Source organism: Electrona antarctica, assembly GCF_951216825.1.
Source record: "Electrona antarctica genome assembly, chromosome: 4".
NCBI classification, from domain to species: Eukaryota; Metazoa; Chordata; class Actinopteri; order Myctophiformes; family Myctophidae; genus Electrona; species Electrona antarctica.
Genome location: NC_136809.1, coordinates 12136986 through 12164073, shown reverse-complemented (window position 1 = coordinate 12164073; position 27088 = coordinate 12136986). Strand labels below are relative to the sequence as shown.

The window sequence follows — 27088 nt, the reverse complement described above, 5'->3', positions numbered from 1 at the left end:
ATTATTATAGTAAACAGCATATTATTATGCTGTTTACTATGCATGCACTGTAACTGAGCAACTCTATTTCCAAGTAGTGACTGAATACACTACAAATATTTGATAATGATAATGTACTTTGTATGAATTCATGCATGTCTACTCTAGTTGGTAGTCGTTTAAGTGAAGGATGTTGATTTAATTCAAATTCAGTGGGCAATGCTATTATTACTATGATATTTGTAGTTTCCACTAGTTGCATAAAGCACGTCCACTGAAATGGATGTCTGAACTCTGAACTTTCTACTCACAAATGGTTCATAAAATAATGAAGCCAGCTGTTTTTATTTATTTATTTGTTTTAGTCATTTTGAACATACAGTCAAGAACAGAGCGATAATATGGGGTGAAAACATGTTTTTTATTATTGCCGTTAGCACGCACAACCACAGATGTAATTGTTACTTTGAGAACATGGAAGTCTTTAGATTAGACAGACGACGCAGCTATTTCTCTTTGCTGTTACGCCCTAATGTGTAACTGTTGAAACCACAAACAGTCAGTCATCAATTCACAATGACTGGAGGCTATGGCAGTATGGCTTCACTGACACTCCCACTTAAACTGAAACTCACCTCCTCGTCTGTCTGTCTGTCTGTCTGTCTGTCTGTCTGTCTGTCTGTCTGTCTGTCTGTCTGTCTGTGTCTCTCTCGCTCTCTCTCTCGTCTGCTATTTTGCGATTTGTGTACTGTAGAGTGAATTATGAACGTACCAAATGTGATCTTTACAGGTCCGTTTTATCAAGTATAGATGGTTTAAGTGGTGCTGAATCTGCAGCTCAACCACAGCCCAGTCTATGACGTAGGACGTAGTGTATGACGAGGTGTATGACGTAGTGTATGACGTAGGACAATGAGTGTATGACGTAGGACAATTTCACGATAATTGACAATCTCCGCGATACAGATAATTATATTATCTTGCTCTCCGTCCCTCCCTCAGACTCACTGGGCGGCCCGTTCCCGGCCGCGGCGCACCGGTGTCACCACAAGCCCAACAAACGCTGCCTGCCCATCCAGTGCGGCGGGATGGGGGGTCCGCTGGCCCTCAGCCCGCTGCTCTTCCACCCCAACACCAAGGGCTGCCAGATCGCCATGGACCCGGCCCAGAGGCTGGTCAAGAGACAGGCCAGCTTCTGCAACGCCATCACCTTCACACACCGGCCCGTCGCGCTCTACGAGCAGGTCCGCCTCAAGGTAGGCTATACAGCAGTGGTTCCCCAAACGTTTCAGCCCCCGACCCAAAACAGAAATTAGATTTTCGCCCGGGGACCCAAACTATAGTGAAAATAGCAGATCTACAAGCTCACAACGTGTCACTTCGTGATTGAAAAAAAATCATTGGATTTTGTGAAAAGCTTTGCTTTTTGGGGAATGTTTTTTGAAAATGTGTTGAAATAATAATACTAATAATTGAAAACCAAATGTAGGGCACAAAAACTCATAACGCAACACACAAATGGGTCCCGACCCACTGTCTGGGCTACATTATATACAGCAGGGCGTTCTTCAGGGTTTGTCAGGCCAAGGACCGCTTGGCTGAGAGAGAGAGATGAAAGCAGTGCATGTTGTGTAAAATTGTGTTGCAAAATAAACGTTCTCATAGATTTCATAAACATGTTAGATTGTCAGTGTTGTGTAAATTGTGTTTGTTTGTGTTTGTTCGTTTGTTTACACATTCTCTTATTTAGACTTGAGGCCCATTTAAAAATTAAAAAAACGCCTTCTAAAACATGTATTTATTTATCAGCATCTAAAATGAACACGGATGCTTTCCCGGATTGGAAGGTATATCAACGTTATATATTTGAGTATAATTTAACTGAAGAGAAAACATCCTTTTCTGACTTGCCCTCATCCAAGGACAGCTTGCTCGGTGTGCATGGTCCTTTTCAGTAATGTTCCGTTTCCCTTCCATAATCCATAACTCAAATTCAAACCTGGGGAGATGCCTGGTTCATTTGGGTCTGAGAATTGATGCATCAAAGCGCTATGTTCCTATCTCAGATTTCACCAGCTGGTCCAGGGAGCTGACCCAGCAAAGTTATGTATCGTCTCTGTCGGTGGCAACCTGACAAAAATGCAGGATTCAAACTCAAAAATAGCAAAAGTAGCAGATTACAAGATTGCAGATCTGCAATATATGTTTATTAGTAGCAGGTTTCAACAATTTAAGTTTAGTTTGAACATACCATTTTTTTCCCATTTTCTCCCTCACCCCATCCCTCCCCCCCTCACCCCATCCCTCCCCCCACAGTTATCGTCATCATTAAAACAATATATAAATAAATAATAATAATAATTGAGTACAGACACACAAAAACAACGACAAAAAAAAGTCCAGTCCAATCAAACAACCATGCATATTTGATCAAGTGTAAACAATAGGACACACACAATTATTTAAACACAGATGACAAAAACAATATAAATAAAAAAAACAAAAATAAAATAATTACAATTATGAGTTGGGTTATTCGAGTTCAAGAGATAGTTATGTTAGAAATGATTGCGTTGAATGGGAATGTTCACCCCCTATAAATGATTACTCCTTTATAGACAATTCTATCATTATGAGAAAGCAAAAACAAACACATAGTATTGACTCAATTAGTCTGTCGGAAGTACTCTCAGATTCTCAAAATAGGTAATAAATGGTTGCCAGCTAGAAAATAACCTTTCTGTTGAACCTCTAATTGTAAACTTTATTTATTTTAAAAAACCCATAATATCCTTAAGCCACATAGCTATAGAAGGAGGAGTTGGGGATTTCCATCCCAACAATATTCTACGTCTTGCTATCAGTGTGGCAAATGCCACCATAATAGACTGTTTTTGGGTTAGAAGTTCAAAATCTGATGGTACCCCAAAAATAGCTATCTGGGGTGACGGCTCCAAACGAACCTCAAATATATCAGACACAATCTCAAATATTTTAGTCCAATAGTGTACCGGCTTGGGGCAAGACCAGAACATGTGTGTGTGATTAGCTGGTGAGAGAGCACACCTATCATATTTATCATCAATTCCAGGATATATTGTGGCAAGTTTAGATTTGCAGTAATTAAGTCTATGAAAGACTTTGAATTGAATAAGGCCTAGTCTAGCACATGATGTTGATGTGTTGACTCGATCAATGGCCCCATCCCACCATTCATCAAGAAAGGTTTCACCCAACTCGGTCTCCCACCTATTCCTATTCTTTTCCATAGGGAGGATGTTTAATCTCATAAGAGACTGATAACTCACTGAAATATGGCCCCTTTGCCCAGGATGCAGTATTAGAAGGTTGTCCCATGGTTTATTCGCTGGTTTCTCAGGGTAGGAGGGAAATTGATTTTTAACAAAGTCTCTCTTGAAAGTATCGGGAAAGATTATTGTGGGGTAGATCATAATTGGTACGAATTTTCTCAAAACTACTGAATATACCTCTGAATATACCTCTAGAGATCTGAGAATTTGACAAGACCTTTATCTTTCCACTGTTTGAAAGCCAAGTCTGACATAGAGGGAGGGAATAGGTGATTGCCAAGTATGGGACAATTTATAGAGCCATCTTTAAATTTAAAGTGGGAGCGTAACTGTGACCAAATGTTAATGGTGGCAATCACTACTGGGTTTTGGGTAAATTTAGATGGTGATGGGGGTAATTTAGAGTAGAGTACTACTGGGAGAGACATTGAGTGGCATGATTTAAATTCCAGTACACACCAGTCAGTTAGAGGGGAGTGGAACCAGTAGGCCATTTTCTGAACATTGGCTGACCAATAATAATAAGTAAAATTGGGTAGAGCTAACCCCCCATCATCACGGCTCCTTTGTATAACAGAATTTTTAATTCTGGGCTGTTTACCTCCCCAAATAAATGCTGAAATCATCTGATCTAAAGATTTAAAAAAGGATTTAGGCAAACTTTGGGAGTATGGTAATTTTAATAGACTGGATTTTACCTGTCAAAGATAAAGGTAAGCTATCCCATCTTTGGAGATCTAATTTGACTTGTTCCACCAAGGGTTTGAGATTAGCTGAGAAAAGGGATGAGAATAAACTGGTAACCTGTACACCCAAATGTTTGAATCCTGAGGCCGAGATATGAAATGGCAGCTCCGCCTGTGTGATACGTTTGCCATTAATTGGGTAGAATTCACTTTTTTGATAGTTCAACTTGTATCCAGAAAAGATACCAAAATCTTTAAGAATAGAGAGAACATGGGGGATAGCAGAAGCGGGGTCAGATAAGTACAGTAATAAGATCTTCTACTTTTGATGCTTTCACATGACGCTGTAGTATGATCAAATATACCAAAACATGTGTGACACTGCCACATAAATGTGTGAAATAATGTATTTCCTTTAGCCGCAATTTGCAACATTGCAGCTGTAGGGCAAGCTTGAATTATCCTCTTTCAATCTGCCGAGCTTTTGTGTCATAAAAATTAATTTGCATTTTGAAAAGAGATTGATTGAACAATTGTCTGATTTTGTTTGACCTATTTCGACATAGATAGATATATTGCAATTTAATTTCAAAATAAATAGTTTGGTGTTTTCTTTTTGCTCTACAATACAGTTCATTACCAGTGTAAAGATGTACTGTCGCAGGTACAGGACCTTTATTTCTTTATTTTTATTTAATATAACTCAGACATATAACGTTATGGTTCTGATTGTTATAAACACATAATCTAGAGATAAGAGGTTTCTGCCCGACCACAACGATATAGTATATTGTTGATGTCGGATGTAAACCTCATAATGTCCAAAACTGTTACTTTTCAGCATTACATTTTTTTATAAATAGCAGATCTAATGTACTTGTAGTAGTAGTAGTAGTAGTAGTATTTTGCTCCTTTTGTGTGATGCAGTAGTATGAGGAAGTAGAGCATTCATTTATGAAAATAAAGAAAACATAAAAAGTATAAATGATGGAGATACGAGATATACCCGACATCAATAATACAGTATATACTTTGTTGTACCGGTATGTGTAAAAAAGAAAAGGCCAAGGGTTCATGTGGTTAAATAAAAATGACAAATTACATTACAAATTACAAAAATCCCGCCACTATACACTACAGCACATTGCCTAGGGTTTATGCCACTGTAATTGAATGCAGCCTTTCTGGTATATAAGAAGTGTTGAGTTAGCATGTTTAATGGTGAGATCACAACCTCCTTTTAAACCTAACTTTGTCTTGTTATGTTTAGCTGTCCTCATCAAACTTTGATGAGGAAAATCATGACAGAAGACGGACTGTCACATACTGTACTATCCAATAGCCTATTCACCCAAACATAAAGCTCAAAACTGACATTCTATCCATTATGTCTAAACCTAACCTTATTTTATTCTTAAAGTGTTTGTTTGCCTAAGCAAAGTTATACAACTATAGCTGTTTGAAGGAATGAAAACTATACATATACAGTCGTTTCCTCCTTTTCTTTTGATTTTTGCCTCCTTGAGACTCTCCACCTATTTGTGTGGCAATATCACATTTTGACACCAAACAAATGCCTTGGCAGCCAAAAAGCAAGTATCTGTCTGCTATCAAAATCAATAAGTGCAGGTGTTTGCAGTTAAAAACCAGCCACAGTATCCCCAAGAAAGGCATGAAACATCTTCATTATCTTGTCCTTGTCCCACCCACAGATCACCAAGAAGCAATGCTGCTGGAGCGGAGCCCTGCGCCTCGGCTTCACCTCCAAGGACCCCTCCCGGATCAATCCGGACAACCTGCCCAAGTACGCCTGTCCCGACCTGGTGTCCCAGAGCGGCTTCTGGGCCAAGGCCCTGCCCGAGGAGTTCGCCAACGAGGGCCACGTCATCGCCTTCTGGGTGGACAAGAAGGGCCGCGTGTTCTACCGCGTCAACGAGTCCAGCCCCATGCTGTTCTTCAGCGGGGTGCGCACCTCCGAGCCCCTCTGGGCCCTCATCGACGTCTATGGCCTGACACGCGGCGTGCAGCTTCTAGGTAAGGGCAGTGTCACCATTACAAATTTAAAGATGGAGTGCCATGATTTTTTTACCACACTAAAACATCAGGTATTATTGTTATATAAGGAGGAAGATTTTTTTCAAAAACGTGTACAGTATGCCTGGTTTGCCTGGTGGGTGGTCATGGGTGGTGATCCACCTGAACTGAAGCCGCACCCACAGCTGTTGTTGTATGATAAAGGGGGAGGGGTTGGGGGGGGGGGGATGATAGTGTGATGTCACTATATCACCGTTTTTTTCATTGGCACGTTTGACTGTCAAGGTTTCAGCCTCCAGGAAGAAATCCTAAATACAAAGGGAATACATCATTGCACATAACAACCACACCAAGGGGTCTGATGAAGTACTGTCACCTCATAAACACAAAAACTGGGAAAAAATACAAAAATCACGGCACACACCATCTTTAAGTTTACGATTAATTGTCTCGCAAATAATACAATGATGACAACTCTTCTCTGGATTTTTCGTGTATTCTGCTGGCACTGGCCACAGGCACTGGCCCCGCGTATGTGGTAACGGGAGGGAACGAGTTAATTTAGCCTCAGTGTCAAACATGCAGTTTGGTGCAGACTCTGGTGCATCTTTGCAACATGAAGTGACAGAAGCGGGGGTGTCATTAGAGGTTTCGGAGGATGGCACTTTGCAGTCAGTAAGAAGTCAGTACTTTTATGCCATATTTTAAACCTCTTATCTCCATAGGTTCTTTTGTGTTTTCTTTTCTGAGGGGCGCTAGCACCTCCTATACACACGTTTATTTTTATTTTATTTTTTGTTTAACGTTTGTTTTTCCTTAAACAAACATTAAAAACACCATTGATTCCGAGACGTTGCCAAAGCATTTTCGGGGGTCCCCGGCCAAAAAGGTTGAGAACCCCTGATCTAGATTGCCATTTCTGTTGTTCCACAGCGTGTGTCCTTGAAGATCCTTCTGTCATTTGTTTACTGTAAACAGGCCCCACCTCCGTGTGTACAGTAAAGCCCTGGGTGAGCCAATGGAACAAATGCTATCTATATCTAACCTAGTAGTGGTGCTCAATGTTTGGGGGTCGGGGTCCACCGCAGGGTCCCAATAATAGACCCTTATGGGCAGTGTTGATTTTGACAACAAGTTTTAGTTTTAGTCATAGTCTTTTGAATGGTTTCCATTTAGTTTTAGTCACCGGGAATGTTTTAGTTTTAGTTGACTGAATATCATAAGATTTTAGTCGACTCCATCTACGGTTGATTTAGTCGACTAAAATATGTATTTTGTCAGGCCTTGAGGCGGTCGTAATGGCTGATTTTGCACTTGCTGAAAATAGTGGATCTACAAGCTCACACTGCGATGTGAGTGTTGTGAGCTTGTGGATTGGCTATTTTCAGCATGCAACCAAGTGTAAAATGACTTGTACTGGATCTCTTGTCCGCTAGTCCCTTCCTAACATTTTAGTGTAGTTTTTATTTATTGATGAAATTGTCAATATATTTAGTCTTAGTTTTAGTCATAGCTTAGTTTTCATTTAGTTTTCGTCAGTGACAAAAAGTAGTCGACGAACATTTTACAAAATGGAACCAAATGAACCCTTCTCAGAATTAAGTTAGTAGTTTAGTTCAGTTCAGTGATTCTCAAACTTTTTTTTATTTTAAGGACCCCCCAGTTTGATAAGCATTATAGGCCATGCCCCCCCCATTTGATACGATGTTTTATCTCTGGGACCACAAACTACACTGTAAAGTGTGGAACTATTTTGTACACTCTCAGAGTTACAGACCTATTTGGACCCCTGGTTGTCCCCGAACCAGCTGGGCTCTTAACTAATATTCGGCCCCCTGTATTTACACTTCCAATTTTGACATATGACAACGAGGGCAACACATAAGGGACACCCCTTGTGCGTTCAGGCATGCTACAGTACACAAGCTTATAGCATATATATATATACACACACACCACAAAGGCATAGCATGGGACAGCATAGTCCCGGGGCCTTTTTGTGACTTAGGGGGGGGTATATATATATACATACACACACATATCCCGTGCTGTCATCCCCAGTCATCTAGTAAAAATAGACCCGAGGTCAAATGTCCCGCAGATAGCACGCATTCGATCCTTATTGTGCCCTGTGTTGATTGACGCCGGTATCTCTCAGCTGGTGGGGAGGAGGAGGAGGAGGGGGGGGGGGGGATATTTTGCATTGCAAGTGTGAGGGGAGTTGTATTATCTGTATACGAACCCCAACCCCCCCCCCCCCCCCATCTCCTGCTCTAAGCTCCGTTGCAGCCTCAGGTTTTAGTTGATGTCAAACCAAACTACACACCACTGTGTGTATCGTTGCTGTCGGGCAGAAATCTCATCTCCATAATCCATATTCTAACTTTTTGTATTCCCCCTGCTTTTATAAAATAACAAAGGCTTTGTTCCAGTGGATCCAGTGTAGTTCTTACATGGTCACAAGCTTTGATTGATTGATTGATTGAAAAATGTATTAACAGTTTGCAGAATTACAGTACATTTCAAGCACAAACTCAATACAAAGGGGGGGGGCTGTGTTCCAGTGGATCCAGTGTAGTTCTTACATGGTCACAAGCTGTTTGGTATACAGGATAAACAAGTGAAAATTGGAAGTGACACCACAAATTAATGAGCAGACAAAATTGGAACTGTAACACCTTAAAAGTGAAAGCTGATTAATTGGTACTCTCTCTCCTCATTTCGGCATTTCTGGCGTTCAATTGGTTAAGACTTTTACTGTCAGCTCTTAATCAGGGCAGCCTAGCTAGGGCATTGGTTAAAGGACCACTTCACCACTTTTCAACATCTCTTCATATAATTGGTCCTCACTAATGTTCATGATAAAACACCACCATTTTTTCCTACTCAGTCTGTGTCTCATAGGAGGGCTTTGGGCAGTTCGGACACCCGTCCACCAGTGACATCATCATTAGGCAGATTTTTTTTTAAACAAGATTTGTTTTAAAATATGTTTAGATTTTTATTATCGTGAGAACGGTGGCTTCAACTTTTGCATTGCAACTTTTCAGGAAAAGAAAGCCTGCCGTTTCTATTAGCTTGGATTCACCATCGATGATGTCACTGGTGGACGGGTTTCTGAACTGCCCACAGCCTTCCTATGAGACACAGACCGAGTAGGAAAAAATGGTGGTGTTTTATCATGAACATTAGTTAGGACCAATTATAGGAAGAGAAGTTGAAAAGTGGTGAAGTGGTCCTTTAAGTGGGGTTCAGGGAAACCCTCAGGGGTCCTTGGGAGGGTTCCAGGGGGTCCCCAGCAAAATGAGTTAATACAGCGTCACAATCATTTGAACAACTTTTATCCATTTATATGTTGGCTATTCATGGCAGATCTACAAGCTTATAGCGCATCACTTTGTGTTCATCATCATTTTCATCATTTTGAAAATGTTTTTAACATAAACCTTCTCTTCTGGGGTGGGGGGGGCACCTGGCACCTGGCACAAGCCATTTTCAGAAGAGGGGTCTACGACTATACGCATATAAAAAGTTTGAGAACCAGAGGCCTATAAGAGAGCCACTTGTGGGGGGGGGGGGGGGAGGAGAGACACCCACTGGAGAAGGCTGAGATGGTACAACGTCATACCAGGGCAGACATTGCTCTCTGTGACTCACATTTCTGTCCGTAATGCTCCGTAAAGCTTCCTCCGCTCTCAGATAAGCCCCGAGGCTTTTAGAGATGTGTGTGCGTGTGCGTGTGTGTGTGTGTGTGTGTGTACACACACACACACACACACACACACACACACACACACACACACACACACACACACACACACACACACACACACACACACACACACACACGTGTGTGTGTGGGGCTTGTTCCTGCCTTTCAGTCCTGATCTTATCACGCAGTCCTCTTTTCATTTGCAGTCTTTGAATGACAGCAGCATTACTGCTGCTTACAGGCTGGGGAACAATGGACTACATTTGCAAATGAAGTGCTTAAGAACAGTGCATCCTCTCTTCCATTTAATCTCAGCTATGTTTAGTGCACACTGTAGTTGTTGTTGGTTTCGTTTTCATTCACTGATGGAGTCTGAAGTTTCCAGCCATTAAAGATGATTTTATTTTTGTTAATAATCTTACATTCCATATGCCTGTGTACAGGCCTATCATCATTTGCATTAGAATGGAGCATCTGTGCACTCCTCCCTCTAACTACTTGAATCCCAGCACCCATTTTGATGAGGGGAACATTAGCCAATAACACATTGCGTTGTGAGATTTTGTGTAGACGGGGAAAAAGTGGTCTAAGTACAGTTAACTTCCAGGGGTAAAGGGTAAGCTCTATTTTATACTTAAAAATCCAAATAAAAATGACATTAAGTGTAATCAAGGCAACAGTTTTAAATCGTCTCTAGTCTGTCGGGTGGAAACCTCATACTATGTAGGCTACAAAACAGTTAATTTTCAGAATTCGAAAATGGCAAAAGCAAAGAAAACGAAGAAAAAAAACATGTGCCCTTTACAAGCAGAGGCCTGGTTTTTGCCCGACATCAACCAAATAATCATTATATTGATTTGAAGTCATGCCATCAGGCCATAGCCTGCAGTGGCAGGACGAGGCAGGATCTGATATAGCTCAGCTGACGTGACGATGACAAGATTTAAAAAAAAAAATGTCCCATGTCACCTCAGGTACACCCGCGTCCACTTCCTGTCCACTACTAATGAAGCAGGGACAGAATGGGAAAGATAAATCTGATGTGAACTTCTGCCTGCGAAGCACAATGACATATTATGCACCATCACAAATACATACCATAATCCAGTGGTTTTTAACCCAATCTGCCCCACCTGTTAAACAGAAACGCAGTGCAGTTGCCAGAGATATGGGGACAATTCAAAGAATACATAACCGTGGGCGCATCCATGTGCACATTGCGTGCAAGTCAGAAAAACGTTTAAAAATATATTTTAAAAAAAAGTATGCTGCTTACGCTTTTTAATGTCAATGAATGACTCCCAGTTTGACATGAAACAGGCCTCTAGACCGACCCCCATTTGATGTGTTTCTTTATCTCTCCTCAATCAACGCTGTCAAATCCTCAGTGTTGATTTAACTGGAACACAAATAGAACACACTGTACACTAGCTTGTTCGCAGTCTGCGTTATAGACCAGTAAGGGTCCATTTGGTTCCTAACGATGCGCTGATGCGTTGTGAGCTTGTAGATCACCTATTTTTTGTCACTGTGGATTTTACACCGATTGGAACCAATGGAAAGTATTTACAAGAGCTTGTTTGTGACTAGCTTGTGTGACTAATAACTATATTGGATCCATTGCAACTCAGGATCTTTGTTTTGGACATACAAGGTTTCCACTGGACGGCGATGATGCTGTATTACACCATTGGTTCCCAAAGTGGGGGTACTTGAGGGAGTTCCAGGGGGTACCTACTACTACCTAGCTCAATTAGAGAAATTAGAGAAAACAAAATGGACCCTTATGGGTCTGTAACTCAGAGTGTACAAATGGAACCAAATGGACCCGTTAGGGTCCATTTGGTTCCATTTGTACACTCTCAGAGTTAAATTAACAGCGGTTTTACAATATAAATTGGGGTACCAGAGATAGAAATGCCATTAAATAGGGGGTCCGTATCATAATGCGTGTGAAACTGGGGGGTCCACGAAATAAATGTTTCGGAATCACTGCTAGAGCCGTAAAAATCCTCCCCTTATCGGGGTCACTGGCATATGTTTTCAAATGGGGGTCCGTGACCTAATAAATGTTGATTTGGGGGTCCTTGACACGAAAAAGTAAAAACCACTGTATTACACTACAGTACATGCTCACTCGACTATTTATTATGAGAATGAACTCACGCCTCCTAATGTTACAGGCCATACAGATATTTATTTTTTGCATAAACGCATCCATGTTTGCTGGGTGTAGGGGTATCAGTGACATGGACATATAGCCTCCTATAGGTATTGACAGTGGCGTGCACAGATAGACACTAGGGGGTGCTAGAGCACCCCCTGCCCTTTTGGCAATGTGCCCTTTTGAAAAAAAGAAGAAAAAAAAAATCTTTTCTTTTTTTGATTTTTCAAAAATAGCAGACCTACAAGCTCGTAGCGCGCCACTCGGTGGCGCGCTATGAGCTTGTAGATCTGCTATTTTTCAATAGCTAAAGCATAACATAATGCTAACACCAAAAGGGGTTCCCGCCCAAAATAGATTAAGGCAACCGGACGGTTCCACGCGCTGCACAAGGTGCCCTTTTTTAACTTGAGCACCTGCCCCTCTAAATGTCTGTGCACGCCACTGGGTATTGACTTTGGCTGGCCTTGAACCGGGCCAGTGCAATATTGCTGGGGTTTTGGCAGGAACAATTTTTTTTTTTATTGACAATCTTTCTATCTGAAACCATCCCCCTGGGACTGAAATCCAACAGGCCACACAGAGGTTGTTTTAATATATATCCAAATCCTCGATCCCATAAGCTCAGCTGTCACTCTTTTGTGCACATGCATGGGTGCACGTGTGTGTGTGTATACACGTACGCACCTGCGCGAGCGCACACATTACAAAGGCTGCGGAAAAATGCTCGCCAATGTCTTTTGGACACGTGTATACAGTATAAGTGCACGCACGCACGCACGCACGCATGCACGCACGCACGCACGCACGCACGCACGCATAACTCTAATCTCTCTAACCTAAACCTAAACCTAACCTCTTCATGTCTAATACCAACAACATGAATCATTTTATCTCCCCAACCATCAAACAATAATGTTTCTTGTTAGGACCAGGAAAACACCCCTAACTCACAATGTCTAATTCTACTATACAGTGTACTTGTGAGGACATTTGGTCCTCACAAGTATAGACGCACGCACGCACGCACGCACGCACACACGCACGCACGCACGCACACACGCGCACTACACTAGATTAACTGTAGGAAGGGGGAGAGTAATTGCAGACTTGTGTGTGTGTGTGGCGCCAGAACATAAGTCCAACTCTATGAGTGAGTCATAGAGGAGGTTTAATGGTGCGTGCTGCATGGGCCTTTCTGTGTCACCTCCTCCCCCAGGGGACAACAGGATGCACTGTGTCCCTCCGGACGCCATGCTTCATCCTGATTCATGGCTGGATGGATGCAGGTGATCCCTAGCCTGATTATCAGACTGTAGCTTTCTTGAAGCTTCAGTCTGACATTGTCTCCTGTCTGAGCGATTTCAAGGGGGAGGGGATTAGAATTTCCCTCAACCAGTAGCCATTGGTGTTGTTTTTCCCTCCTTCCTCTGTGTGTTGCGCTGCGTGATGACGCTAAAAACGGGACTCGGCGCTGATTGGTTGTTCGTTAGACCCACCCCCACCACCGATTCTCATTGGATAATACATCTTTGTACCGAAGAAATTATAGGTTCACAGTGCAACACCAGACCAAGAGACGGAGTCCACTCAGAGAGTGGGCGGGGTCTTTGGGCTGGATCCAGGCTAGGTGATCCCAGCCTTCACCTTACCACATGTCTGTTCAGCTGGGGAGACGGAGTGAGCTTCATGCTGGCTGGTCCAGTCAACGGTCCTGACCTCTGGAAACGAAACTTTGAAACAGTAATCATCGGTTAATTCGAATAATAAAGACTCTTATGCTGTCGGGCAGAAACCTCGTATCTCCATATTTGAACTTGAACTTGTTTTTTTTCTCTTAAATGAACGCCCTACTACAACATCAAAGCATGAAAAGTAGTTCTGATTAATTGAAAATGGTGGACCCTGTTGTAAACAAGTGTAATGGTGTCGTCCACAGTAACAGTTTTTGTATTGACTTGTACTTTCGTTTGAAATGTACCCATTCTACATACCCATTCTACACATGAATACAATTTTCAATCAATCAATCAATAGCAGATCGCAACGTGTTCTGAGCTTGAAGATCTGCTACTTTAGCTATTTTTGAATCATTTTACCAATCAAGTGATTGACCTATATTCTCACTGGTTGAGAAGAAGAGATAATAAAGAGATAATGAAAAATACCTGATTTAGCACAAATTTGAGTGTGCAGAGCCTCCCTTTAATTTCTAAACCGACTCCAGCATCTTACCTCGCAGATGAGCAGTGGCTTTTTCACTTTTTTGTCTGAATTTGTATAATATCTAGTAACACTTATCGACAGAGACGATACAGTTAGTGGGAGTGGCCTATTTTACAAAAGAATGCCACAAATCACGAAAGGAATGTCCAATCTATCCCAAATTTGAATCACATGTCACGGGTGGTTTAATCAACCCAGAGCCAAAAGCAATTCCATTTTCATCCATAGGGGGCACCGCAAATGCAACAAATGTAACCGTTTGTTGCAGAAATATGATTATTTTTGGGGGGATAAATCCCCAAATGTACTTTCACATGATCACAGGGGAGACGTGACATTGTAATTGGCTAGCAAAATGAGTGGGAGGGGCCTATATAAGCAATTGTGGCAATAAACCACACTTCGACACAAAACACAAAACCATTATCAACTATAAGCTCTATACTTTAGTGTGCAAACTTTACAGAACTGCTACTGTATGTTCACTACTATCATTCTTTGAAGTAGTTATATAGATTCAGACGGTGAAGTTCCTTATAGGAGATGGGTTGTGTTTCATGTTGGCTCTTCTTGACCGTGGCATGGGTCCACAACACATTAAATAGAGTTCATCTGGAACTAGTGGTGTCACATTTTATGATTGTCAGAGTGGGCTCCAAAACGACATCCAGTAATATCTCTTTAGTATAGCCAGCACTGTTAAAAGAAGTCTCTTGAGAGACAGACTAGTGGAATCACACAATTCTCAAATGCTACTTTTCACGATTCAAATTCAAAAGTAGCATCGCTTCGCTCCGTGTATCGCAAGCTTGCGGATCTCTTACTTTTGATGCTTTTGTGTGACACTGACTGTAGTATGATCACGTTGGGCATTCATTTATGAAGAAAAGTAAACCCACAAAGTTAGAACCTGGAGATAAGAGGTTTCTGCCCGACAGTAACGAGAAGTTACAGATACACATTTCTGTGAATAATTGGTTGAATGCCCTTCCGGTCTGAGTTGTAGCCGACAGCTTCCCGTTCCTAACGTTTTACGAGGCATAGATCCAGACTCTCTGTAGCATCTGGCCTGAGAGACTATTAAAACAAGGACTGGGGTTCATATAAAATTAGTTGACAAATAAATCACGTTCTTGTTCTTCATAGGAGGGCAATGTGCCACGCTGAGCTGAACACTGCTTACCATCAGTGGAAGAAATACTCTTTATTTACTTAAAAGTAGCAATACCACAATTTAGAAATATAAATACACGAGGGGCGGAGGCATTTGGACAATAAAACGTTTTTTTTTTTTTTTTTTTTACACAATAAGCAGGCTATTTTTGTATCTGCAAAGCACGAAGGCATGGATATCAGCAAAGAACCTCTCCGCCGGCCTGGGCCGTGGCTCAGTGGTCCAGGCACCTTGGCTGGTAATCCAGTCTGGCAGTGTGCCGCGGGTTCGACTCCCGATCCCGACGGCCTTTACTGCATGTCTTCCCCCCATCTCTCTCCCCATTTCCTGTCGGCCTACTGTCTGTCCCTCCATAAAAAATATAAAATAAAGGCGAAAGCCACAAAAAAACATTAAAAAAAAAAAAGAACCTCTCCGCCAAATGTTTCACATTGGTCTGTTATAGCACCAGCACCAGGCATATCTTTTTCAAAACACATATTACTCCTACAGATTGTGTCGCACAGATTGGTACACATTTCTCTCTATAGCCATGCGATCAAGACAGATCTGTCACAGATTGGTACACATTTCTCTCTATAGCCATGTGATCAAGACAGATCTGTCACAGATTGGTACACATTTCTCTCTATAGCCATGCGATCAAGACAGATCTGTCACATCTTCGGCACTCTGCAGCCTTTGTTTAAACTTTGCAGAGGTGTGAACTTAAAGGTATATTCAGTGATTTCACTTAATTCAAATATCACTTATTTTTTCTTATTTTTTGGATAATCCTCCCTACTATAAAGTGTGCTGACCATATAAGGAGTTCCTCCCTGTCCCCAGTGAGCCCCTGGGGTCAAAAAACCCTAGTTTCGGTTTGGGCCTTGGGTGGCAAAGCCTTCATCCAATCAGGATGAGAGGGGCCTTCCTCCAATCATGATCGAGTGGGGCAGGCCTTGGTGCATGTGCTGTTGGTCTGTTGTACTTCCCCCACTGTAGAGCGTGTGCATGTGCACATCTTGTTACCGGGCGGACTGGGTTCTTTTCCAAATCACCCAAATCACTGAATGCTCCTTTAAGGTTGTTTTTAATCGATGCATGTGAATGCACGCCTGCTCCTGAAAAGAATCTTTGCCGAGTGCAATGCAGCACTGCTTACCGTGCACCTACTTCATAAGTTCATATTTATTACTTTACAGACCATAATCTCCTCTTGACAAAAGAAAGTTCTCATATTCATGGCAAAAGGATCTGTTTGACGCGAGGCAAAACAAGGCGTGAAAGCTTGACGGATGAAGGTGTGTGGGGAGATACGGCTCATTGTTGACGTCTCTCGCAAAACTTGTCAGGCGGAAAAGGCAGCTTATCGTGGAAGCCGAGGTGTCAGCCTGCAACGCGGGGTCGTCCATTTAAACCTTTTTTTTTTACGACGTGTCACGGTTGGCGGAGGTGCCAAGGCAAGATATGTCACTTCTGATAGAAGAGCACGTAGCGTTTACATGCCATATATTCCAGATTTACTTTCAGTCAAAGTCCGAACGGACCTGAGCACTCGCGAATTGACAGTGCACACTCAACGGTGTACCGAAGGTATATTTCACCTATAATTTGCTGTGTGTAGCATATATGACTGATGTGCTGTGATTACTTATTTTTCCAGATGTCTAACAATACACGCCCCGTCAGGCAGTGTTCTGTTTAGCACTCACAATGTGTAGAACCGGACGTAACGTCAACATTGTTTGTTTTTTTTTTCTCTCTCTCTCTCTCTCATCTGCAATACCGTAGCGGGTCTCTCTCTGTAGAAGCACCAGGTGCAGCTGTTTTCATATTAAATCTAACTGAACCACATGGTCTCGTTGTGTTGCTCCAGAACGGGAACATTCCCTCCGCAAAGACTCAGTTTGGTCATTATATGTGACTAGAAAACCCAATTAGAAGCAGCTGTGTAGAGTATAATCGTATTAACGCAGTGTGTTAATGGCATGAGATCTGGATGAGTTTTGGGTTGCTTGCATTATTATGGCCGTAATGGGTCTTCAACAACAGGGTCCAGGAACCATCCTCAGAGTTACTCAAGCGGTCCAGCAAAGTTTTGTGTAATAATATTGTTATGTCCAGCTTTTAATGTGTGTGTAAACGCAAACTTTCCTAACACAAACATTAAATGCCATTGAATGAATGGCCAGTTTTGAGTGTTTGTGTAAACACAAACATTGCGTAAACGAAGACGAAGATTAGGACGCAAATTCTCATTGACCGAATTTAGATGACGTATGATCGATGTTGTACGATGATAAGAGCGCCCCTCACTTCACACGGGTGTGATTTTTGTTATATCTTTTATATAAACACAAATCCAACATTTTATCAGCAAAGATAATGTGTAAACACAAAGAATGTTAAATGTACATAACATTGATGACGGTACTATCAAACGACAAATCTAGGAAGCCAACAAAGCTGCAGCTTCACTTGGGAGACAACCGATAAAAAATTGGAAGTGGAAAACTTCAAAGCTATTGATGAGACAATCATGGTGAGCTAGCTTTGAAATAATCATGAAAGAAAATAAAATAAAATTACTACTATCTGTATGTAGTGGGGGTCCCTGCTTTGTGAAAAACGGTCAACACCCGTATCGCGGTATAAGGACTAGAATTGACCAGTTAAGAAGGAGCTGTGTGATGAAACATGGACTAGAAAGGACTATAGGTCACGACTCACTAGGCATCTGACTGCATGTTCACACAATCTGTACATTAGAGGTTGTTAACCTTGTGCACATCATCTCCTTGTTTTATGGTTCTTATTGGCTCTTTTTTGAGTGGTGCAACCACTCCAACGAACAGCAATGTCCGTGTCCGTGTTTGTGTGTGACTATGTGACCAGTACCAATGAGTACCAAAAGTGGCGCTGTTGTGCCAGAAACGGAGAGAGAGAGAGATAGTGCTGCATGTTGCCTGCTAATGAGAGACAGAGAGAGAGAGAGAGACAGAGAGGGGGGGGGGGGGGGGATTTGCACCACTCGGTTCACACGGGTGTGATTTTTTTTTATACTATTTCAAATGCAATTTCTGAGGAGTCAAACAAAACACATAATCCATAACCTTGAACAGGAGCGGTTTACCTCATTAAAACCAGGAAACTAGTGTCTGTCGTTTTAGATTGTTGTGTTGGTGACTCGCCGCCAGCTTGTATAACTTATTTTTGAACATTTTTGAATAATCTTGAAAGTGTGAGAACTACTGATTTAGAACTACTGATTTAGAAGGCATTGGTAGAATCGGCCTCAGGTCAAAAAAGCAGCATTGTTTTTTTTTGTTTTTTTTTGTAAGTATATCAGGCTTAAAGAGATATTCAGTGATTTCACTTAATTCAAATATCACTTATTTTTTCTTATTTTTTGGATAATCCTCCCTACTATAGAGTGTGCTGACCATATAAGGAGTTCCTCCCTGTCCCCAGTGAGCCCCTGGGGTCAAAAAACCCTAGTTTCGGTTTGGGCTTTGGGTGGCAATGCCTTCATCCAATCAGGATGAGAGGGGCCTTCCTCCAATCATGATCGAGTGGGGCGGGCCTTGGTGCACGTGCTGTTGGTCTGTTGTACTTCCCCCACTGTAGAGCGTGTGCATGTGCACATCTTGTTACCGGGCGGACCAGGGTTTTTTCCAAATCACCCAAATCACTGAATGCTCCTTTAAATTGTTAAAATTAGTTCCAGATCACAGCTTTTATTACACACCTAATAGTATGAATGTCCATAATCACGTTGAAAACTCCTTCAAATGCTCTGATTTGATGGAAGACTCCATCACACCAGCTGAATGACTCACACTGTCTGCAGTATAGTGGAGGAAGAATTAACTTAACCACTTATAACCTGGTAGTTATAATGTGCTGTTCCACTGAGTTTATAAGGCATTATGACCCTGCAGCATTTATACACTTATACATTATATTATTATATTATTATTAGTTAGAATTTGGGTTGACCCGATCCGATCACGTGATGATTGGAATCGGATCGGGAGCAAACAAACATGATCGGGACATCTCCAGTATCAATATTATATCCATGTTATGCATATGATATTAGACTGGATATTGTCTGTGATTTGGGATATTTTACTATTGTCATATGGCATAAGTGTTCTATAAAAATACAAATATCGGGATCGGGAAAAATCTGTATCATCAGATACTCAAATTCAAATGATCGGATCGGAAGCAAAAAAACGTGATCAGGACATCCCTATAGAATACTAGACCTTATACGGTTTTTTTATGCAAAATTATAAAATAATTAGGCTATAGCATGCCATAGACCCAACCATAAGTACCTCAAAATCGTCCTTAACGCCTTAAACCCCAGCATCCGCCATATGGTGTGAGCTTGTCGATCTGCTATTTTCAGTGAACACTTTTTCCACTAAAACAGAAAATACACTACTATAGAGCCCTGAGGGACTCCAGGTCAGCCATATGGGGTTTACCTTTCTTTGTAGTCATTACGTCCCCATCAAAGAGGTCCAGGTGTTTTTTTGTGCAAAAACTCCCCTACCATAAGCCCTCAATGAATTGCATTGAATTGAATGGGAATTGAATGGGGCTATGGGGTGTTGTGCTAATTTGCTTATTTCCATCGAAATAAGTAGTAAAGTGTGCCGCTTGGGATATTATTTACATTATGAAGAGAGGATATATAAAAACAAATAATAATTTTGAGCGATGGAAATAAGCGAATTAGCACAACACCCCATAGCCCCATTCAATTCCCATTCCATTCAATGCAATTCATTTAGGGCTTATGGTAGGGGAAATAGCCAATAAGGAGCTTTTGCACAAAATAACACCTGGACCTCTTTGGTGGGGACGTAACGACTACAAAGAAAGGTAAGAAAGCCTTTTAGTATGGAATGCTCCTTTAAGTGGCACAGTACTTGAGTAAATGTACTTGGATGTTTCCAGCGGAGTAAGTGTGCAGTAGTAGTGTTGCCTGCTGTTTGCTGGCTTTGTCCACATCGCACGCACGCACGCACGCACGCACGCACGCACGCACGCACGCACGCACGCACGCACGCACGCACGCACGCACGCACGCACGCACGCACGCACGCACGCACGCCCTGGCTCCTCATCTCAGCCCTGCAATAACATGAAGTCATCTGGAACCATAGCGGTCTATTAGCAGAAGGTCTGGAATGCTTCCCCCATGCAGCCTAGCCTGGCTTTGGCCATATACTGATAACGTGGATTCACTCTCGCTTCCTCCCCGGAGGCGTGAGTGAATCCACGTTATGTGCTACATGCAGCCCAGAGACACTGACTGACTGACTGACTGACTGACTGAGTCTCTGACTGAGTCTCTGACTGAGTCTCTGTATGTATGTATGTATGTATGTACGTACGTACAGAGACTTGGCACATTTATAGATAGATTTCTGGATTGAGGCTTTATTCGTGTATGTACGTACGTAAGTCGTACACGGTAACTCGAGAACCGTTTGCCCCACCGACGTCAAATTCGACAAACGCGTTCCACACCCCCGCAGGGAGCGCAGTGCCCGGTATCGAGTCCGTCGGATACACCGTTGTCCAGAACCAGCACAAAAGCCTCTGCCCGGGATCTGGCCCTGATCACCCCTATATCTCCATATATGGAGCTGGCCTGTTCTGACATCACATGATGATCTGACGTCTGCATAGACTCCATATTTGGGCATGCCTGACAAAGAACTCCATATATGGGCATTAGAAGAAAGATACATGCATATTATTATTGTGCAGGAGAAGTTGGAAGCTAAAAGGCTTATCGAGAACTTCCCCTAAAAGTATACACATTAAAAATACCAGTAATACATTCAATGTTTAAATATACATGCAGTACACACAGTACATGCATAAAAGGGGCACAGACATAATAACTGGGTCTGGGTGGGGCATGCATTTCCAACTTGCATCGTTCCAAGTAGGCCAGTGCCCAACGGGCACCGCTCTAGTTATTGTTTTTACCCTTTTAAGACCTGGAACGGTGAAACCTACTCTACAAATGCCTTCTAAATCAGCGGTTCTCACACATTCAATACTGTTCTAACTCGCCTTACTTCTATCTAGTGCTACTTTCCATGCTTGTGTGTGACTCTGTGGTATGATCAAGTACTGTATGTTGTTAATTTACAAAAAAAATCACACCCGTGTGAACTGAGTGGTGTAAGGTCTTATATAGACTGATCAGCTGTGGTCTGACGTAATGTCTGACGTAATGAAATCACACCCGTGTGAACTGGGTGACCATAGCAACCATGCTCATTTTTCATGCACAGACAGACAGACAGACAGACTAACAAAGCCAGTCGTAGGAGTGGTTTACACCACTCAAAAAGAAAGTTAAATCATGGAGATAAGAGGTTTCTGCCCAACAGCAGCAACGATGTATATTTTAACCCATTTTGACCTGAGATCAGATTCTAAAAATGTCTCCTACATCCTGACAGTTTTCTGAAAAAGCTATGTTTCTATGTCAGTCATTCTTCGACTTTTCAAAAATAGCAGACCTACAAGCTCGTAGCGCGCCACTCGGTGGCGTGCTATGAGCTTGTAGATCTGCTATTTTTCAATAGCTAAAGCATAACATGATGCTAACACCAAAATGGGTTAAAAGAGACCTGTCCTCCAAGGTACTATAACAGCTGTATATAATCACAACACAAATCACAAACATTATGCAACATTATGTTAAAAATAGAACGCATAATAAACCAGACAAAAACGGCTATTAAAACACAGCTTTTTTTCCCTCTCAGGAAAAAAATACAAAAAACAGCCACCTGCCTCCATCACCACATCCTTTATGATGCCTTTAAATACATCAATGGATATAAATGTGTCTAATTTTAGATCTGTTTGCAGCTTATTCCGTGCCCACGGTGCAGAGTAGGAAAATGTCATTTTCAGTGGCGCTTTGGTCAACAGAGGCGAGGAGAAGGAGCCTAAACGGATTCCGTTACATTTGGCATTTTAGAATTGGCTTTTTATGGCTGGATATATATATATTATATATCTGGTTGTCGCTCGCTTTTCCTCTTTCAAAAGGAAAAATGGCAATATATTAGCGAAAGGAGCTAGTGTTTGAACTTTGAATGACAGTGAAGCCTTCAGTACATAATCTTTCATTACAGCTTAAGCCGAGCATGGCTGCATGAGCCAAAGATTTATGTGAAGTTTCCTGATGTTGCTTTTCCTGACCCTCCACATGTCTTTCCTGTGTTCCAAATACTAAATCGTACCCATACACACGTCAAATCAGGAGTGTTCATTGAACTCTGAGAGTGTAAAAATGGAACCAATTGGACCCTCCCATAACCCTGAGTTACAGACCTGTAAGTAAGGGTCAATTTGAACCACCCTCCTCAACGAACCCTGGGGGTCCCTGCCAACTTTGAGAACCACTTTGGTTCCATTGTACTATCAGGGTGAAATTAACACTCAGCACTTGACTGTGTGTGTTGAAGTGTTCCAAGCTTCATTTTGATGTGGATCCACAAAACTATCTAGCCATAGAAGACTGGTATGTGACGCCAACACACCCCACATTTCATTTGGCGCACCATTCGACACACCATTATTTATTGTGACCAGCTTGATTAGAGACTGGAGATTAGGGGTGTCAAAAAAATCGATTCGAATTAGAATCGCGATTCCCGTTATGAACGATTCAAAATCGATTCATAATTTCCAAATTATGATTATTTTTTTTTCTGCTTAGTTAGTTTTCACTAGATGGTGTTTGTGATATGAAATGTAAACTTACCCTAATCACAGTAAACATCATGTCTTCAGTCATTTTCAAGTTACTGTAGTCAGTACTAGTCACTTCAGATCAGCACAGCTGTATTGTAGTATTGAATCGAGAATCATTTTTCAATAGACAATCATTTTGAATCTGAAAAAAATAAATTGGATTGAGAATAGAGTTGAATCGAAAAAAATCTATTTTGAATCGAATCGTGACCCCAAGACTCGGAATTGAATTGAATCGTGGGACACCCAAAGATTCACAGCCCTACTGGAGATGGCAAAGCGGGATTTGGTGGGCTTCGGTGGGCCGGTAAGGGCCTGGCACGTGACACTCTCATGAAGGGAGGAAACGGAATAAACAGGGAAAGAGAGAAGGAAAGAGAACGCTTCAGACGCATTTCGAGTCGCGGGGCGTTTTATCAGTACCACAGTGTAGTGTAGTGAGACTGTACAGTGGATCGGCTGTTTTACATTAGATCTTTATTATATTACTATACTGTATATAATATACTATAATAACTATATTATTACTTTAAAACTCTAGTTAAAACTCTCCACAGTAAGAATAATTGTAAGGGAGTAAAAAAGTGCAATATTTGCCTCCGTAGTAGTGGGGTAGAAGTATAAAGTATTGAAAAATGGACAAGGAATGTAAAAATACTCACTACTACAGTATTTGAGTAAATGTACTTAGTTACCACCTCTGTTTGAATGTGCTGGAGTGTGTTCAGAGCAGACATCATCTTTAGAGAACTGTATGTGCTGCTGCCTAATCAAATGCTCTGCTGAAAGCAATTAAAGTTAATCACCTGCTGTGATTGGAAATGTTGGGCCAAAAACGCAAAACACAACATAAAAGCCAAACTCTGTTTTCACGATCAACTCACACTGTTAAAGCTACAGTTTGGAACTGGTTTGTCCTGTCTGGGATTTGGACCACTGCATGAGACACCACGTTTCATACCACTCCTCCAAAAGGAAATCCCCCTGTTGGCCAGGGGAGATATTGTGCTTATATGGGATATAGCAGTACTTCTTAATCGTATTAATGTCAAGGAGCCCCCAAAACGATAGCTATTTGGCTGCGGGAACACAGTCAGTGTTCTTTGTGATACCGATTAATAACAACTTATCACGTTAGTTGCATTGATCCAAGCCGGAACACAGTCGATCGATCGATCAAATAACCAGGCTCTAAAAATGCACGCGGTCCACTTAACCACGGAAGCGGTCAGATGGGTGGAACGCAAACGCCTTTTGACTGTTTCCTATAGTGTTCCCTGACTCCTGATCCAGAAAAGGTACAGTGAACCACTGCCCTATATCCCAGAAGCCCACTAACTGGCCACCAGTGAGGAGGACTGGGTCAGTGTGTCGGGGAGCAAACACAGCAAGCACACGTGCAGCCTTTACATTTATCTCCCGCTCGGTTTGCTTGAGCTTTCTAAATTCTACGGTTGGTCAGTGAACCGTAATCTCTCTCTGTCTGTCTCTCTCTCTCTCTCCGCCCCCCTCTCTCACTCTGCATCTTTCTCTCTCTGGCTCCAGGCCTCGTTAATTGTTCTCTCTCCGCCCCTGCACGCGGGGGGATTCATCTCTCTCAACGTATCTCATTTCCTCTCCTATCTTCTCTTCTCCCCGCCCGTTGCGTGGTCCTCCTCTTCCTCATTATCTCTCCATCTCCTGTCTCTTCTCTTCTCTTCTCTTCTCTTCTCTTCTCTTCTCTTCTCTTCTCTTCTCTTCTCTTCTCTTCTCTTCTCTTCTCTTCTCTTCTCTTCTCTGTAACAGTTTTGGACACCAGTAGATGGATAGATTAGCCTGGCTCCAGCCCTGAATCTCTACCATGAAAAATAAATCTGTCTGAATAATGAAGTGAAACGAAATGAAAATTCAGGCTGAGTGTCAGCCTATGGATAGATAGCTTTTATTGCCATTCAACAATTACATTCAATAATTGGCTTTGTATAATAAACCTAGACCCTAAAACTACTAAAAGAATACTAAAACACTACAACACTAAGAATCCCCACTAATAAAATCACAGTCTGTTCATAATGAGACATTGCACAGAAAGGTGTCCTCGGCAGCATACAGAGAAAGGAGAATCATTGCACTTTTGGCTTGTATTGTGGGAAATCACGATGGTTTGTGGAATTCAAGAAACTCTTGCAAAATCGGACTGCTCCGTACCGGAGAATGAACAACAGTCCATGATGTGGGTGGGTAGGGGTATAGGTTCTGTCCTGATGAACAACAGAATGAACAACAGTCCATGATGTGGGTGGGTAGGGGTATAGGTTCTGTCCTGGTGAACAACAGAATGAACAACAGTCCATGATGTGGGTGGGTAGGGGTATAGGTTCTGTCCTGATGAACAACAGAATGAACAACAGTCCATGATGTGGGTGGGTAGGGGTATAGGTTCTGTCCTGATGAACAACAGAATGAACAACAGTCCATGATGTGGGTGGGTAGGGGTATAGGTTCTGTCCTGATGAACAACAGAATGAACAACAGTCAATGTGTTGGGTGGGTAGGGGTAAAGGTTCTGTCCTGATGAACAACAGAATGAACAACAGTCCATGATGTGGGTGGGTAGGGGTATAGGTTCTGTCCTGATGAACAACAGAATGAACAACAGTCCATGATGTGGGTGGGTAGGGGTATAGGTTCTGTCCTGATGAACAACAGAATGAACAACAGTCCATGATGTGGGTGGGTAGGGGTATAGGTTCTGTCCTGATGAACAACAGAATGAACAACAGTCCATGATGTGGGTGGGTAGGGGTATAGGTTCTGTCCTGATGAACAACAGAATGAACAACAGTCAATGTGTTGGGTGGGTAGGGGTATAGGTTCTGTCCTGATGAACAACAGAATGAACAACAGTCAATGTGTTGGGTGGGTAGGGGTAAAGGTTCTGTCCTGATGAACAACAGAATGAACAACAGTCCATGATGTGGGTGGGTAGGGGTAAAGGTTCTGTCCTGATGAACAACAGAATGAACAACAGTCCATGATGTGGGTGGGTAGGGGTATAGGTTCTGTCCTGATGAACAACAGAATGAACAACAGTCCATGATGTGGGTGGGTAGGGGTATAGGTTCTGTCCTGATGAACAACAGAATGAACAACAGTCCATGATGTGGGTGGGTAGGGGTATAGGTTCTGTGCTGATGAACAACAGAATGAACTAGAAAAAGTGCCCTTCTGGGCACAGGTCTCCACCAGGAGGATAGGAGTGTGTGTGTGATGTTTGGCAAAATGTTTAGAGCAATATAAACGACGCGGCTTGGCCTGTTGTAGCGCCACCATGAGGCTGATTTGAAAACTGTCAAGTGGCATTTCTTCCAAAGCCTAGTGGGAATATGCATGCCAATGAGGGTGGATTATGAGAAATCAAACAAACCCGTCTTGATCACATGACTATGGAGAGCATGTGTACCGATTTGCGGGAAATTTGGATAAAATCTGAAGGAGTAATATTAGAAAATGTGTTTTACATATGTCGGCCTCCTGGTGGCGCTATAAAGAGCAGATGTGAAAAATTCCAGGCAAAGGTTTTTCCTTGGCCTCTAGGGAGTTGGCATACAAAGTTATCCACAGATCCGTGCAGTTAGAGGTAAAAACACCTTTCGGCCAGTTATAGCGCCACCATGAGGCTGAGTTGAAAATGTTCATGTGGCATTTCTTCCTCGGCCTAGTGGGAATGTGCGTGCACAATTTCACGGAAATCACACAATGTGTTAATGATTTGCAGCATTTTGTTTGAAACTAAGCACTCCTGCGAACTTTGGAAGCCAATCTTAGCCAATCAGGATGGAGTCTGAGAAATCTGAAAGACCCGTTTCGTTGACTGGCTCTAGAGAGACTGTGTACCAATTTGCGTGATGTTTGGACAAAATATGTAGGTGTACTGTCCAAAAACTTGTTTTGCACAAAGCGGCCTCCTGGTGGCGCTATAACAGGCCGTTCTGGAAATTTTGGGGCAGAGGTTCATCGTTGGCATCCAGGGAG

General features: G+C 42.2%; 1 protein-coding gene across 1 annotated transcript in view; it reads left to right on the top strand.

Annotated features, from left to right (window-relative positions):
* Nucleotides 1-27088, top strand: part of neurl1aa (neuralized E3 ubiquitin protein ligase 1Aa) — a 75987-nt gene that overhangs the window by 19127 nt on the left and 29772 nt on the right. Inside the window, exons 2-3 of the mRNA XM_079500195.1 lie at nucleotides 982-1235; nucleotides 5689-6010. Of these exons, the coding sequence (XP_079356321.1) occupies nucleotides 982-1235; nucleotides 5689-6010 (576 nt within the window). The remainder of the gene's footprint in view (nucleotides 1-981; nucleotides 1236-5688; nucleotides 6011-27088) is intronic.